The following is a 17,670-nucleotide window of genomic DNA, read 5'->3' on the forward strand; positions in this document are numbered from 1 at the left end:
AGACCTCCTCACTGACCTCCATATGAAACCCTAGTAAAAAATAAGTGGTGGGTCATTCAATATTACAATTAAAATTATCTTCTTGTACCCATTTTATGTGACAGAGAAAAGTAACAAAATACTGAGAAGATTAAGGCTATCTTCTGCTTGTGTGTATGTGTGGGGGAATAAAAAGATTAAAGATAAGAAAAGAAAGTCGGGCTGGAGAGATGGCTCAGAGCCCTGACTGCTCTTCCAGAGGTCCTGAGTTCAATTCCTAGCAACCACATGGTGGCTCACAACCATCTGTAATGAGATTTGGTGCCCTGTTCTGGCCTGCAGTCATACATGCTGTATACATAATAAATAAATGAATCTTAAAAAAAAAAAGAAAGAAAGAAAGAAAGAAAGGAAAGTCACGGGCCCCACCTCCTTTTCCCGTTTCTGATGGCATCGTGGATCATCTTCACCTGCACCGCCACCACAGACAGAACCTCCACAGCAATGCGGTTGAACTCATCGAAGCAGCCCCACGCTCCTGTCTGCACCAGACCTTTGTAGATGTTCCCTATGGACTACAAGAAAGTGGTGTGGTCAGAGGAGAACAGAGGGTTTGGAGCATTTACAGGTGGGACAGCCCTGATCTAAAAAACAAAGTGCTCCAGAATCTAGAGCATTTGGGTACCAACATGACATCCCAAGTGGAAACATTTCCATGTTGTAAAATTTTGCTTCATGCACAAAATTATTAAAACTATTGAGTAAAGTCACTTGAAGTCTGCAGTAGGTATACATGTAATACAAATAAATTGCATGTTTAGATTTGGACTATAGACCTATATATTTTATATATATATAAAATATATATAAGTGAGAAGCACTTCATGGCTCCAAGCATTTCACACAAGGTATGTGGCTCTTTCCAAATAGGATTAATGATGCTAGAACACATTTTATGTATTTAATAACTTACCCTGTAGTCCATTTGCTCTGAACAGTTGAATACATAAACCATCATGCCCAGGGCACGACCAAGGTCTTTGGTGGTTTCGGTTTTCCCTGTTCCGGCTGGGCCAGCCGGAGCCCCACTCATGGTCAGATGAAGTGATTGCGTTAGAGTGATGTAACACCTTCACACAACAAAACACAAATACCATGGTTGAGCCTGAGCTCTCATGATGCACTGGGAGGAAATGGTTTTTCTTTTTAAAAAGTGGTTAAGGGGCCAGAGAGATGGCTCAGAGGTTAAAAGCACTGGCTGCTCTTCCAGAGGTCCTGAGTTCAATTTCCAGCAACCACATGGTGGTTCACAACATCTGTGATGAGATCTGGTGCCCTCTTCTGGTGTGCAGGCATACATGCAGACAGAGCACTATGTACATAATAAATAAATAAATCTTTTAAAAAAGAAAAATAGTTAAGAAGTCAAGGCCTAGAACACAAAAGAAGCAAAACACACCAGTGAACAGAAATGGCATTTCTAGGACACCTGCTTGAGGACATTTGCTTTGGGCTCCTTTCCACTGAGTGAAGCAACCATGGAAGCCATGTTCAGCTTGTCACCACCTACCAGCCCATCACATGGGCCTGCTCACCTCTACACTTTCTCAAGTGAGACACCAGCTTCTGTGTTCATTGAGATGCTGGATTTTAGGGTTTCTCCTAATGACAGCTTAGCCACTGTCCTCACCACTACAGACATTACAATACCAGTCTGTCAGTGGCAAGCTGGTCAAACTGACTCCAAACCTGCTGGCATATGAAAGGAGACAGCATTTGCCCAACCTAGTTCCCAAAGGGATGTTCACATCAAATGTCAAGTGAGACAGAATGAATGCATTTAGAGGATATCATTATGCTTACAAAAATTCATACGTAAGCTGAAGGATAAAAGGGAAATGAAATACCAAATTAAAAATACCTTCTCCAACATTATCTGAACTACCACAAGAACATGCATTTCTTAAACTTCCCAAATGAAGCATGTAGAGATTTTTAATTCAAAATTTTCTAAGCAACTAGTTTTTACATCTTGAAATAATTTACAATTTTCTTCTCTTTTCTCCTGTGAAGACCTCTCTCCTCTCCTTTCTTTATAGTGGCATGCAGACAGTAGCTGTGACTACTTTCAGGTAATTCTATCAAGCTACAGCTTTCAATTCCTCGTGATGAATACTGTATATAAATGAATGAGGGAAGGCAATGAACAGTTTCAGGTAGAGACAAGTTAAGGAGAACTGATTCAGACAGATCCAGAAGCTGTATAATATGTATGATGAATTCATGAAATTAATATGTACATGAACAATCCCAAAGCTAGCAAGAAAATCAGCCAGCCTCTCCAGGGTACTACCCCCATGTAGCTATCTTCCAAACTGTGTATACTTTGGCAATACAAAGTAATTGGGAACCCTGAGGTCTCTCCTAAACACCAAAGATTAAGTGTGCTTTCTTATATCACATAACTTAATAGGAGTTGGAATCCTAAGAGAAGAATTCACATCCATGGAACATCTTTACCTATCTGACATTCTATTTACCTTTTTGTGCATCGTTACATAGCAATGAACTTTTGGTAGCAATCTGTAGGTCCTCTGGGTTCCTTGGACCTCTCTGGCCGTCCGCTGTACTTTAATCCAGCCAAACGCCTGCCTACATTGGAACTTCTGTGCTTAGCTCTGTCTGTAACTTTCCACCCTAAAATCTGCATGCAGTTGATTCTGTGTGCACAATTGGGTCTCAGCTCAAACACGGTCTATATAGATGTTGGCCCCAAGTCAAAACTGCTCAGAAACCTGTCTTTAAAGCATCTGAGACTTTGAATTTTCAGATTATGGGTGCCTGACTTGGAGAATCTACACAAATATTTCAAAATCTGAAAATATCCTGAATCAGAAATATTTCTGGACCTAAGCATTTCAGACAGGAGAAACTTAACCAGAAGTAGATTTTCCCTCCAGACCCTTCTGACAAGTCAGTCTGTTGCACTTCTTTGCAGCAGACATTACCTCCTAAAATAAATACCTCCTCTTTATCCTCACCGACCTACACATCACATTCAGCTAGAGCTTGATCACTGTGACAGCAAATACATGTGAACAGTACAAAGGACAGCACTTCATAAATACTTGGCAACTCATTGAATGAATCTTGGGATCTCTCTCTTCATTGTATGCAGAAAAATAAAGTTATTATAGGCTATCCTCACTATGCCTGCACTTCCAAAAAAAGATGACGGCAGAGGTAAGTGGGTAGAGAATGGCCTCGGGAGCAACCAGACTTCCTCAAACCACATTAATCCACGCATGCTTTCTCCATTTGTTACTGTTTGGCTTCGGTCATTCCGTTTCTCTAACTCAATTTTCTTTATTTTGTCTCTTTTAACACTTGGTGTCGTGTACAGTTAATTTCCATGCTGCTTTCATTTATAGCTTCCCAATTGTTCCCAGTTCCTCTCAGCCTCTCTTCTCAATTTCACACATCTCTTTCCACACAAAAGGACATTGGGGCTTGTTTTCCCATCTGTGGGAAGTTATATTGGTTACCTGTCAGTGAGAGGAGTGATCACCAGTCGAGGACTGTTTCCCAAGTATTCATAGAAGTACTGGAAGTGGGCATCACAAATATTAACAAAGCAGTGCTTCCGAGCATCCTCCCACTGGTGCCGAAGTTGAGACAGCCAGGCAAAAGCATGGGGGCTGACAACCTATAATCATTGCACAATCTTAACACGCTGGACCCCGATGGTTCTGAGGCTACAAACTGATTAATCTCATCACTTCTGCTGGCTCACATTCTTAAATTTCCAGGAGGAACTCTCTTGCAGGCTGTTGCAGATCCCAGCTGCATTACTAATTGGGAATATGTGTGCAATAAAAGTCTTCACTTTAAATGGTCTTTTATGCAAAACAGTATCAGTGTGTTCAAGCAATGCTTTTACCTTTTATAAGTCACCCAGGGCTGTGACTCATATTACTGAAATCCAATGAAAAATTCATTTTCTGTTTTAAAATTACACATAATCCATAATTTCTGCACATTGAGGTAAAAACTATGCTTTCACTCATGTTCACAATACAGAACTCTTTTATTTCATTTCTTTTATCAGATTACATGAACATGATTTTTTATAGGTTACTCTTTCCCATCTTACTCAATTCTATTTCTTTTCTAGTTCAAAAAAATTGTCTCTTTCAAGGTGTGTGGGACTTTAGGGCTCGCTGAAAATCACTTCCAGTCACCAAAATTATTGCCTCTTAGTTTTCCAAAGACTAGGCAGGAATCAGCACTGAGTACACATGTATTGTAGAAGATGAAGGGTAAGACCAAGTGTCCTTCAGTTTTAAATAAAGAATATACTGTCTACATTGGTGCTACAGTGGTAAGCACAGTTGCCTTCTAAAATAAATATATTTTAATCATAATTTATTCTACTACAATTGAAACATATGGATAGCTATGAAAGGACAAGGTCATGTTCAAAGAGTGGATGTCAACAGCTTATTACCAAAACAAGAACATACAAATGGTGCTTTGCAAGGACTGATCTGAGATTAATAAAAATATTCTTTATTACTATTCAGCAACTAGATCAAAGACTGTTTATGTTTATGGCTTACATGAAACAGCACTTGTGTGTATGTATGTATACATATTCATGTGTGTGTGTACATGTGTGGGTCTGTGTGGCCAGAGGTTGACATCAGGTGTTTTCTTCAATAGCTCTCTACTTTTGAGTCAGAACCGCCATAGAACCCAGTATTCAATGACATTCCTGTCTCTACCTTCCTGGTGCTGTGATTGCAAGCACATGCCATGAATTTGGCTTTTTATGTAGGTTTTGGGATCTGAACTCAGGTCCTCTCACTTGCACAGCAAGTACCTTGCTAGCTGAGCCATATCTCCAATCCTGAAAATGCACTTTCTTGTATTTTGTGGAGAAAATGAAAATGCCATCGATTTCAATAAATAGAGAAAGAAGTAGGAAAATAACATACAGAGTTGTCATTAAAAAAATAAGGTAAACAGGTAGGTTTATTTGCATGCTTTAGAACTGTAAATTTTGCCTCAATTTAACTAGGAGGATTTTTTATCTTTTTAAATTTAAATTCACTCTGTGGTGTTTGGGATACCTTTTTGTTCTGTTTCTTCTGTGTTTAGTGTTTGTTTCTCTCTTTTTACTTAAAAGATTGTTTCCATAAAATATATTTTGATCGTGTCTCTCTCCCTTGGAGGTAGTTTGAATGAGACTACCCGACCCCCACCTCATGGGCTCAAATATTAGAATGTTTGGTTCCTGATTGGAAGAACTTCTTTGGGAAGGATTAGGAGACATAGCCTAGTTGCAGGAGATGTGTTACTGGGATGGGCTTTGGGGTTTCAAAAACCCATGCCTGGCTCAGCCCCCGCCCCCTTCTCTGCCTCCAACTCATGGATCAGGATGTTATCTCATGTCTGACTACTTGTGACCATGCTTCCCATTAGGATGATAATGGATCAACCCTCTGAAATTGTAAGTAAGCCCCTAATCAAATTTTTTCTCTTAAGTTGTCTTGGTCACAGTGTCTCTTCAAAGAAAACTAAGACATTCTACCCCAACTCCTGGCAGCACCTCCCCCAACCTCCCTACCCACTCAACTTTATGTTCTTTTTCTCTCTTTGCCAACACAAAACCAACTCCATGGTTTTTCTGCAAGCTTTCTGTTTTGGTTTGTATTATTGGTCTTTCTTGTTTGTTTTGATTTTCATTTTTGTGTTTGTGTGAGTTTTATTTTTATTTCTTTTTTGCTTATTGTCATTTCAGGACTGACCGCCCTCCCAACCTCCCCAGAAAGGCTGAAGAGGCATTGGATGAAGGGTCCCACCAGCAGTGCTATTCAGGAATCAGACAAGCACATTTCTAATATTAGAAAGTAAAAGTTCAATGGGGGTGGTGGTGGTAAAGAATGAAACATTTCCTTTCACATTAAATATTGACAGCGTCTTATAGATACATAGATTTTTTAAAAAAAAGAGATAGGTAGAAAAATCATTAAATTAGTGAAATGATTAGAAAATAATTTCTTATCAAGAAAGAACATAATTTATCCATGAACAGTACCAACAAGGGACGGCCAAAGCAATCTAGAATTATGACCAACACTGATTTCTTCAGGGGGAAATGGATCAACACCACACAGAGATGAGTTTTTAAATTGTGTGTGTGTTTAGTGTATATATGTGTAGTGTGTGTGTGAGTGTATATATATGTAATATGTGTGTGAATGTATGTGTGTGAGTGTATGTGTGTGTAGTATATGTGTGCTAATGTATGTGTGTTTAGTGTATGTATATGTATATATGTGTGTGTGAGAGTATGTGTGTGTAGTATATGTGTGTTTAGTATATATATGTGTGTGTGCATGTGTGTATGTGAGTATATGTGTGTAGCAAATGTGTGGGTTTAGTGTATGTGTGTGTATGTGTAATGTATATGTAGTGTGTGTGTGTGCGTGTGTGTGTATGTGTAATGTATATGTAGTGTGTGTGTGTATGTGTAATGTATATGTAGTGTGTGTGTGTGCGTGTGCGAGTGTGTGTGTATGTGTGTATATGTGTGTGTATGTGTAATGTATATGTAGTGTGTGTGTGTGCGTGTGTGTATGTGTGTATATGTGTGTGTATGTGTAATGTATATGTAGTGTGTGCGTGTGTGTGCGTGTGTGTGTATGTGTAATGTATATGTAGTGTGTGTATGTGCGTGTGTGTGTGTGTGTGTAATGTATATGTAGTGTGTGTGTATGTGTAATGTATATGTAGTGTGTGTGTGTGTGTGTGTGTGTGTGTGTGTGTGTGTAGGCACAGGGGTAGAAGCTGGAGGACAACCTTGACCAGGAGTCCTTGCCTTCCCCCTTAGTTGAGATTCTCATCACCACTGTATCCAGGAGAGCTGGCATGAGAATTTCCAGTGATCCTTCTGTCTCTGATTACAGACATGTTCTACTGTTTCCTGCTTTATGTGGAGTCTGGGATCTGAACACAGGTCCTTAAGGACTGAGGTAGCTCCGCAACGCCACCCCTTCAGATGGTTGAAATGGCATGCAGTGTTATTGTTATTGACTGTGTAAGTCTCGGAGGTAAGAGCAGAAGACACAGCTATAAAAATGAAGGCTTTTTCCCATGGTTCTTCTTTCTACATCCACTTTTAGATGATCTGAGACTTCTAACTTAGCATCACTCAGGTAACTCAGATCTAATGCAACCAAATAACTTCTCAGCACTAACTGAAACTTTTGAAAAACAGTGAGTTTCTCACTGTCACCCTGACAATAAATGCCACTTTCAGGAAACGTCGGTAAGTCAGCTTCCAGCAGCACACTTGCCTTCTGAGAAATCAGTTTTGCCACCACATCCCTGGCGTGGACATCAATGGTGCAGATGGTCATGATCTTCTGCCGGTCTCCAGGTGAAAGTTCTCCCAGAAGAAGTGTGATCAGTGTATTCAGCTGTGAAATCTAGAGGATTTTTTTTTTTTAAATATAAAAGAAGGAAAGGTTACAAATACAGAGACTAATGGTCAATATTTATAAAGAATGTTTCAATTTATAAAACTATCTCAAATTTGTTATCTCAGCTGAACTTCAAAGAACCATTGGGAGAGACAAACAGTATTACCCTTCATTCAAGGGAAGGAGCCAGGACACAGAGGAGCCAAGGTCAGAAACTTCAACTCTAAGGGCAGACACAGGCTTCACTGGTTACATTGCACAAGGCACCCTAATGATGACCCAATCTGAAACTTTCATTCAGAACTACAATATCTAAGAGGTAAAATAAACTTTTTAAAAATTTAAAAATATATATTTATTTATTAATTATGTGTACAGTATTCTGTCTGCATGCATGCTTACAGGCCAGAAGAGGGCACCAGATCAAATTATGGATGGTTGTGAGCCACCATGTGGTTGTTGGGAACTGAACTCAGAACCTCTGGAAGAGCAGGCAGTGCTCTTAACCGCTGAGCCATCTCTCCAGCCCCATAAACTTTAAAAGGTATAAGAACTAGATAGCAATTCTTTAGAAAAACTTGCTAACAATTTGTATTAATTTTTGATATCTATAGTGATGATTAATGAGAAAATGCTCATGGCTAAGCATGGTGCTTTGCCCCATTCTTTTTATTTATATAACCCATCTTGTTTAGGCTCACTGGTCTCTTAGATAAATATTTTCAAGGTCTTTTCTTCTTGAATGGCAAGTAAGGAAATGGAATTACATGAATGACAATTCACTGAGCTATGTGGAATAGATAATGCGGCGCTACAGTTGACAGGATGCTTCTTCTATTATAAAACTATTTCCATGCATACACATGAGAACTCTATTTGAAATAAAATATTTTCTATGGTAAAGTGTAGCCAGAAAGGTTTGAAAGGTAGTATCTTAGGCAGGTTTTTTCCTAGTTATTCACATAAAAGGATTTCATATATATAATTTTTTATTAAAAAAGATTTTCTTTCCTATTATACACCAATCCATTCCCCCTCCCCCCTCTTCTCCTACTCTCCCCACCTTCCCTTACCCCACCCCCACCCCCACCCCCCATAGAGAGTAAAGCCTCCCTTGGGTAGTCAACACAGGCTTTTATAACCATGTTGAGACCAAACCTAGCCCCTCACTCCTGCAACAAGGCTGAGTAAGGCCATAAGGAATGGTGTTTAAAAAGCCAGTTTGTGTACCTAGGGTAAGTTCTGGTCCCATTTCCAGGGGACCTATAAACACATCAAGCCATGCAACTTTCATCCACATTCAGAGGGCCTAGTTCGGTCCCATGAAGCTCCCCAGCTGTCAGTCCAGGAGCTCCCATTAGCTTGGGTCAGCTATTTCTGTGTTTTTTCCCATCATTATTCTGATCCCCTTTGCTCTTAGAATCCTTCCTCCCTCTCTTCAACTGAACTCCTTACTCAAGGCTTATTTGCAAAAGGAAAAACACAAGCTCTGACTTAAGGATACATGTCATGATATGGAACAATACTGTCCCCTGTCCTCTTCAGCTCTGTAAAGCACTACCCTTTACAAACTGTAAAAGCATGAGAGAGCTAGCAGGAAGTGAGCAACCAATCAACATAAGCCCTCAGACCTGGTCAGCTGACTGTTAAACCTGGCTCCCTATGGTACAGTGGAGAAGTCTATGACCAAGGCTAAATCCCAAAGTGGCCCTGAGATTGCTGCACAGCTGAACCCTGGGAAAAGTCATGTGCTGTAGGAAGAAGGGAGAAGGAAGGCAGGATAGTGATGCCTTACACAAAATGAGAAGACAGGTTTCTGAGCACTGACTAAGAACATTGCCCTGTATCAACCCACTGAATTTTACAATAATCTCCCCACCTCCACCCCATTCTCTACTCACACTCTGAAGAAGGCAGGCTTTCTGATCAGACCACAAGGGACAACAAACCAGACAATAATAAGAACGTGCTCACCTTACAACAGTCTAATAATATCCTACCTCCTTACCAACTAGGAAATCATGTCACAAATCTCTGAACTGCATCACCAGTTCTGGAGCAAGGATGCAGATCTCACGGTATGATGTCAGAGAGTAACCTCACACTCCTTGACTCAACCTGGCTACCCCTGATAAGACTGAGGAACTATGAAGGAAGTGTTTCAAGGACAACCGAAGTCAAACACAAAGTCTGATTTACTCATAGAAATATGAGTAAAATAAAATAAATATGTGCTGCATAAGCCCATAAGCCCAAAGAATCAGGAGGTGTGAAATATACCTCTACGCTGTGTGAATATATGTCACTGTGATTAGTTTAATAAAGATGCTGCACAGGTAGAGGTTAGGCAGGACTTGTAGACAAAAAGAGAGCATGCAAGAGATGAAGAGAGGAGTCTCAGAATCATGAGGAGACCTGAAGAGGAGATGAACTTGCCATACTGACAAAAGGTACCAAGCCACATTGTAGAGTGTGGATAAGAAATATGGGTTAATTTAAAGTGTAGGAGGTAGCTAGTAGCAAGCCTGAGCTATTGGCTGAGCGTTTATAATTAATAAATAGTCTCAGTGTGGTTATTTGGGAACTGGCTGGTGGGACAGAAAAGTCTGCCTACAAGGAGGCTGATATAAGAGCATTAGTTCATGGGAAGCCTGGCCTGCAGCATTAGTTCATTCTAGCCTGAGCAACTGCCTCAAACTAGAAAGAGGCCTAGGGATATAGAGCAATGGTAGAGTACTTTCCTAACATGTACAAGACCCTAGGTTCATTTGCCAATATTACAAAATGAAAATAAAGTATGTAAATCAGGCACCAGGATCTATATCAGCTCTGGTGGCGTGTACCTTATATACTGAGCTGGCTTGCTGGCTGACATAGCAGTCTATGAGCACACAGTCTCCTGCCTCTCCCTGAGATTGAGGGAGGACTGACAAATACAAATTACACATTGTGTGCACTGTAGTGGACTGCCATCATGACCACAGCTGATGAGTTTTTCTTTTCTTAGTGACTTTTTACTGTGGTTTGCAAGATGCCTTGAGATCTACTCTCTCAGCAGATCTCAAGGATGCATCCACTGACACCAAGTATAGTTGCCCATATTGTTTATGAGATCTTCAGAATTAATTCATTCATTCAAATAGGAGATTTTACACTCTGACCAATGTCTCTGATTTTTCTCTATTCTCTGCCTATGTGCTTGACTTTTTAAGGGTTCTTCATATCGATGAGTTCATGTATATTTGTTTCTGAGTCTGCTTCATTTCACTGAACATAATATACTTCAGATTCATCCATGCTGTTTTAAGTGGCATGATTTTCTTTTTTAAGGCTGAATAGTGTTCTATTCTATGTATGTGTACCTACATATATGGTATTTTTCATTTATCAACAAAATAAAGTTGTTTATATGTCTTGGCTCTTGTGAATAAAGCTGCGATGAACAGTGGAATGCAAATAACACATCAAAACAATTTTCTTTCCTTCGGAGAAATTGGCAAGGAAGTGAAAAATGCTGAGAATTATGAAGCATTAGTAAAAGAAATTTTAAAAAGACACAAGTACATGTAAATATATCCCATACTCATAGTTTGGAATAATTCATGTTTCCTAAATGTCCAAACTACTCAAAGTAATTTACAAATAAAGTGCAATCTGTATCAACACCCAATAGTGTTGCACAAATCCTAAATGGTCTTATAATAAAAACCCAGAGCCAGATATTGAAGTAAATGCCGAAAGATTAGAGGAAACAAACTACAGCCACTTCTCACCTCACCAACTCTTCAATTGATCCTGTCTCCACGAATCCTCAGACTGAATGTCTGAGTCTCAGTTGAAAAAGTCTCTAGTTCCTGTCTCCTCATGCCTTATATGCCTTACTCCGCCCAGCCATTTCACTTCCTGTCTCAACTTTCCTAGTGCTGGGATTAATGGTGTATGTGCTTCCTAAATACTGGGGTTAAAGGTGTGTACCGCCACTGCCTGGCTCTGTTTCCCTCCTAGACTGGATCAACCTCATGTAGTCCAGTGTGGCCTTGAACTCACAGAGATCCCAATGGATCTTTGCCTCCCGAGTGACAGGATTAAAGGTGTGTGCCACCACTGCCTGACCTCTATATTTAACTCTGTCCTCTGATCTTCAGACAAACTTTATTTCTTAGATTATAAATATAATACGACACAACAGCACTTTTCAGGAAGAAAAAGAGAACATAAAACGTATAGAAACCACAAATGACCTGGAATAGTTAAAGTAATTTTAAGCAAAAAAGGGAGAGAAGCTGGAAGCATTATAACTTAAATTATATCACAAAACTGCAGTAATTAATAGGATGAAGCAGAATTGAGGCCAGAACTGAAATTTCCAATGTGTTTTCAATACAAAAACAAATATATACTTGGGGAAAGGATCGCAATTTCACCAAATAGTGCAGAGACACTGAATTACTACATTTTATAAAAAGGCAGATGTCAGTGCATGCCTGTGATCTTAGTGATGAGAGGCCATGGTGGAAGGGCCAGTTCAAGTCCATCCTCAGGAACACATTGAGTTCAAGGACAACCTGGGCTACACAAAGCCCATCTTCATAATAAAGCAAACAAAAAATCAAATTGGGCCTTCCCACTCACACTAATTTCAATGCAGAATGGATTAAAGCTTTCTCCATGAACTCTGAGAACAGACACATAAGAACAGGTCTCTGACAGGCTTGACAATGAGTTTGGGAACTCGAAACCAAAACCACAAGAACAAAAGAACAAATAGTGGGGCTATATCGAAGTAAAAACGTTTCTGTACAACAAAGGAAGCAATAAAAAAAAACGAAAAGGGAACACACAGAATGGGAGAAAACATTTGGAGTCCATGTATCTGATAAAGGGTTAATAGCACAATACTGGGATTCCTACAAATCAGAAAACAAACAAACAAATAACCCCCTCCCAAGTATTCTGATTTAAATATTAGTCAAAAACCTACACAGAAGGCTTTCCAAAGATGGCACAAATTCACCAGCTCATAGCATGAAAATATGCTCGTCACATTCAGTCATCAGGGGGATGAGACTCAATCCACCATGAGATAGCATTGCACACCCTTCAGGATGTCAAAGGGTAAGTACTGGTAACAATAGTCATTCACCTATTTATTATCATCCAACAAACCTTCAATTTCACCAAGAGAAGATGTGGCCATTCTTTCGTGTATGATATGCTCAGAATCTATCACTTCCTAGATGTCAGCTTCCAGAAAAGCAAGGACAATGTCTGCTTAGTCAGCTCTGTCTCTTGAGACATGGAAGAGCTGTCGAGAGTGGTTAGTCAAACAGATAAGAGACAGCAGCATAGCCCATTATGTATAAGCATCTATAAATATTTTGAAAACTTATAATACATACATTATATATATATATATATATATATATATATATATATATATATATACACATATATATGGTGCATACATCTGTGTATGTAACCAGTATGAGTGTATATATATCTATATGTGTGTGTGTATATATCTGTCTATCATCTATTTATCTATCTATGCATGCACACATGTGTATATACTGAATAGAAAAGAGATATTTAGTGTTGGATATTTCCTCATCTGGGCCAAGATATCCAAATCCTACATTGTCAGATGTTACACCACCAGCAGAATTTGTCTAACCAGTCCATTATTATGGTAACAGTACCTTATGCCTCTATGCCAAAGTACATTTATAATTTTAAGTGATTCTCACGCATGTGGGCATGCAAGCCTCCAAACAACCTGTGATTTCTACATCACTGACTCATTTCTCACAGAAGTTCAGTCAAATGAAAGATGATCAAGATGATGGCTTGCCAATGTTATGTACACAGCATCATGTGTTGGGCTCTTATAGTCTCTTGAGATTAAGACTTTCCCAGTGATATTCTCTCAAAAGTAATAAGATTCTGTAACCATAACAACAGCCATAAAAAAAAAATGTCTATTATTTGGGAAGTGTTTCCAGGTAGCAATTACAGAATGGTCAGACTGTAATTACATCCATGTTTATGGGTGGATGACATAGAAAATAGCCCATGATAGCTTTTCAAAATAACACACCTTCTCATAGAATGCATGCTTACTCCTGCCCCTGACCTTGGAGTGTTGTCTGATTTTTCTACTAGCTCAAGAATGGTAGCCCCAAGCAGCTGTTTCCACACTGTATTCCAGCTCTAAGCAGACCGTGAGAACAGCAAATATCTGGCACTAGAAAGTTACCTAACTGTAAACGCCACAATGTCTGCAAAGCAGAACTCTTCCCACACCCTTCCTCCTCCTGCCTTACTCTGCTCCAGCCACACTGGATTTCTCTGTGCTCCCTGTCAAGGCTGCTTCAGGCCCCAGCAGTGACTTATACACCGAGGCTCATTTTCCCTGAGCCCTTTGTGGCTGGTTGGCCTTCTCCAGTGTACTGTCTCCTACACCTTCCCTGGCAAACATTCCGTAGAATCCATCTTACGGTGCTTAGAAGGATTTTATTGGTTCATCGTTCATGCTTTCTCTCCCCTCCTTTAGCCATAAGCTCTAACAGCTCCAGGCCCACATGTACCTCACTCCACTGCACTCCCCACCCAGTGGCCAGTACAAAGCATGTGCTCAGTAAACAAGCACTATATTAAGAAGAAAGAACTGAGAAAACAAATGACACAATGCACACCAGAACGATCCGTTTCACTTATTCATGTAAGAGGACACATGGAGCTACTATTCCCAAGTTTGCGCACCAATGAAGAATGAGGTAAATAATTAGGGTATGTATAAAGTACTCTCATAGCATACAGAAACAGGGCTTGCCTAACACAGGGCTTAGAAAGGCATTTTGGAGGAAAGAACATTTTGCTAAACGTAAAGAATGAGAATTTATGCTGTAGGGAAGTTGGAGGTTGACCACCCATCGAGCCTATGTTCAAGCTACAGGAAATAGCTGTGGAAAAGCCTGGGGTGGAGCAGGTGGCCCTTTGAAGGACTCTGAGTTCAGGCTTGCAGGAGAGAGGACAGGTGCGTGGCATGTTGTGGAAGAAAGGGAGGCTCACAAAGGCAAGGTGTGGTCCACCTTTAGACTGATGAGCTATGGCAAATGGGTGCTAAGTGGTGGGCTGAGCAACATATTGTGTATTGTGTTTTCAAAGATTTCTTCCCTTGTGAAGAATGGATCGGAAGGAAACAGGACTGGAAAGGAAAAACACCATAGTGCCACCGTCCCTAGGCAGAGAGGAAAGGTACCTTGGATTAAGGCATTATCTCTACAGCAAAGACAGATGTCAGGGCACTGAAGGGGCCCTGGCAGATGATGGGACCCTGTGTGAGATGAATGACCTCACTTTGGATGTTCTCTGCTGGGAGCTCCAGCACTGACTCCCGTTATGCCTCCTGCTGGACTTCAGGAGAGCTTAACTGAGGTCAAAGTGGTGGCCGTGCCATGAAGTGGAAGGTAGCATCAGAAGGGGTGAGAGCATCCAGGGGTGAGGGTGATGGCCAAAAGAAAAAGCGGCCTGGAACACAGCTGCATGGAACAGAAACACTCACGGAGCAGAAGGAAGAGGAGACTGGAAAGCCAAGAGTAGTCTGAGCTTTCCAAGTGAAGGTGGAATTCACATTATCATAAATATGAGAGAAAGTGAGAAGGAGGAAGTGTTCTGCAACACACTCAGTCCTGTAGGGAAACATGTAAGAAGACTCAGTTGGTGGGAGGGTGGGTCGTCCCACTCTGCACGTGTACGCAGCTAGGATACTCAGGAAAACACATAGTGACTATACTGAACAGGGACTTTTCCCATTATTCCAGAAGTATGGCATGAAAAGAGCTTGCACAGTACTTACCCAGAGGTTATCTACAATGTGTGTGGGCTATATGCAAACATTACCCTAACTTATGTCAATGACTTAGGGATGTATAGAGTTTGGTGTCTGAGGAGTCCTGGAACCAATCCCCCAAGAACACTGAGGGATGACTGTCCAAACATGACATCAAGGTCACTTCAGAGCAGGACATGGAAAGAGATAGCACACTCAGGAACAACTTCTAATTGTTCTTGATTTTAAGTAGTAAGAGAGACTGGGGCATGTACAACTGCCAATAGGAATGATTTAGGGTGAGAAACTGAGACACAGCACAAAAGGTGATGGGGCTGGTCCTGAAGGGGGCCAGGGAGGGAAAAAAGTCTCTGGCCACCAGAGCTGCTCTCTGGTCCTAATGGAGGATGGTATGGAGTGAGGGACAGAAGCCTACTCTTCTCTGATGCCATCAGCCAATCACATGAACTGAGATTCATTGAGCACCTACTGTGCATCAGTCTGTGTGTGTATATGGATAGTGTGTGTGTGTGTATCCTAATTTGTCTACTACAGCTCTACTCCAACTTCATGGGTGAGATCACAAGGTAATTTACCCAAGCTTACCCAGCCACAATTCTATTCAATATTTCTCTGACATTTTACAAATATGAACTTACCCCAGTTCACACCAATGGGATCTTGGCATTTAAGCATGCCAATTACATATGAGGTAGGAGAAATGAGGTAACCTAGAATCCCTTATCCAACAATTCTCTATTTTACACAAAGAAACACTTCTTAAGATATGACATAAGTCCAGGTCACCACTACTCTCTATACAATACACACTTTTAAGGGAGGCTAGTGTTCTCATAGAGGGTCCACTGCCCTAGCAGGATGGCTGTGGTCTTACCTTGAAGCATGAAAGAGTATAGAACTCAAGGTCAGAAAGGTGGTTCCTGATATATGGGGAGCTAATCTCCATTGTGTACTGACCCAGCTCTTGTGGCAGGATGGCATCAAGATGGCATATTAATGTAAGAAACCATGTTCCTGGCACTACAGGTTTACACAAAGCAGTAAGAGGACAATTTGGTTCTCAAAGAAAAGGCTGCTCTTTTTGTCTGCATTGGTAGTGCCTGATTTATGAGCATGGGACACTCAGGCCAGGAACCTGGAAAAATATCTCTGCAGAAATGCTAATACTGGAGTTTGCAGCTCAGCAAATCAAAGTGTACCCTACACTATAGTTCCTGGCTCAACTGATCACTTTCTTGCTGGTTTCCTAAGAACAGCAGCAAGGATCTCTCTTCCTTAAGCCCACATCACCTTCAGCAAGAGCAGAAACAGCAGATTTTCATTCCAGAAGCCATAGAAAGACATTATAAAAGGACCAAGTTTCACACTCTTTGAACTGACTAGGCCACTCTTAAATCCACTAACACAGTAGTGAGCCATCAGAGATGGAGATGGTGAGAGCACAGTCACCTCATCCCTAACACAAAGGAAAACACTCTGGTGTTTCATCACTGAGTATGATTATCTTTTCAGGTTTCTGGTGGATATTTTTTTTCATTGAATTTTGAAGATTCCTTCTCTTGCTTATGCTAGACAAGAAAAAAAAAAGCAAAAAGCAATAATTGAAGATCCTACCTTAAGAAACTTGAAAAAGGAATAAATCAAAGTAATTATAAAAGGAAACAATAAAAATAAGGAAATCAATGGACCATAAATCAAATAACAGAAAAAATAATAGTATCAAAAAATAAAGAGCATCAAATAATAGTATCAAAGTTCATTTCTGACAAACAGAAATAAAATTGGCAAATACCTGGAAAGACTGAGGAGGAAAGACAAATTAACAACACCAGGAAGGAGGGTACAGCAGACAGGCCTTTGCATGTTCTATGGACAATATTGAGACCTCATAACCAACTCTCAACAAAACCTTAAAACCTTGGTCAAAGATCAAGTCTTCCTGGGAAGGATCAGACGGTAATCATTTGCAGGCTTCATCCATCACATGACCTCCATCAGAACACCTGCACTTTGCCACAGTGGCACGAAGGTAGCCACTGACAACAGGCACCAGGCCTGCACAGCTAGGTCACTCTGATACACCAGCCCCTGACTTAAGAAGAAAACCATAAATTCTAAAACTGCTGCAAGAGCCCAAATGCCACACAGCTGCACATACATAAAGTACATTTAATTATAAAAATGCCACACAAAGGAAACTCCAGGCCAAGGCAGTATTGTGGCAACATCTAACAAAAAACTTTCCCACAAAATAAATGTCTACTTTCCAACCCCTTTCCAGCAGGCTTTGACCATCACACCTGGCAAAATTATTACAGGAAAAGAAATCACTCAAAGGAAGGGGGTATAAAG

At 40.5% G+C, this 17,670-nt stretch overlaps 1 protein-coding gene across 1 annotated transcript in view; it reads right to left on the reverse strand.

Annotated features, from left to right (window-relative positions):
- The window catches only part of Dnah11 (dynein axonemal heavy chain 11), a 316,498-nt gene that overhangs the window by 189,641 nt on the left and 109,187 nt on the right, over positions 1-17,670 (reverse strand). The window contains exons 31-34 of the mRNA XM_036205362.1: positions 7,341-7,472; positions 3,525-3,685; positions 953-1,109; positions 409-554 (exon numbers count right to left, since the gene is read on the reverse strand). Coding sequence (XP_036061255.1) covers positions 409-554; positions 953-1,109; positions 3,525-3,685; positions 7,341-7,472 — 596 coding nt within the window. The remainder of the gene's footprint in view (positions 1-408; positions 555-952; positions 1,110-3,524; positions 3,686-7,340; positions 7,473-17,670) is intronic.

This window comes from Onychomys torridus, chromosome 14 (genome assembly GCF_903995425.1).
Source record: "Onychomys torridus chromosome 14, mOncTor1.1, whole genome shotgun sequence".
NCBI classification, from domain to species: domain Eukaryota; kingdom Metazoa; phylum Chordata; class Mammalia; order Rodentia; family Cricetidae; genus Onychomys; species Onychomys torridus.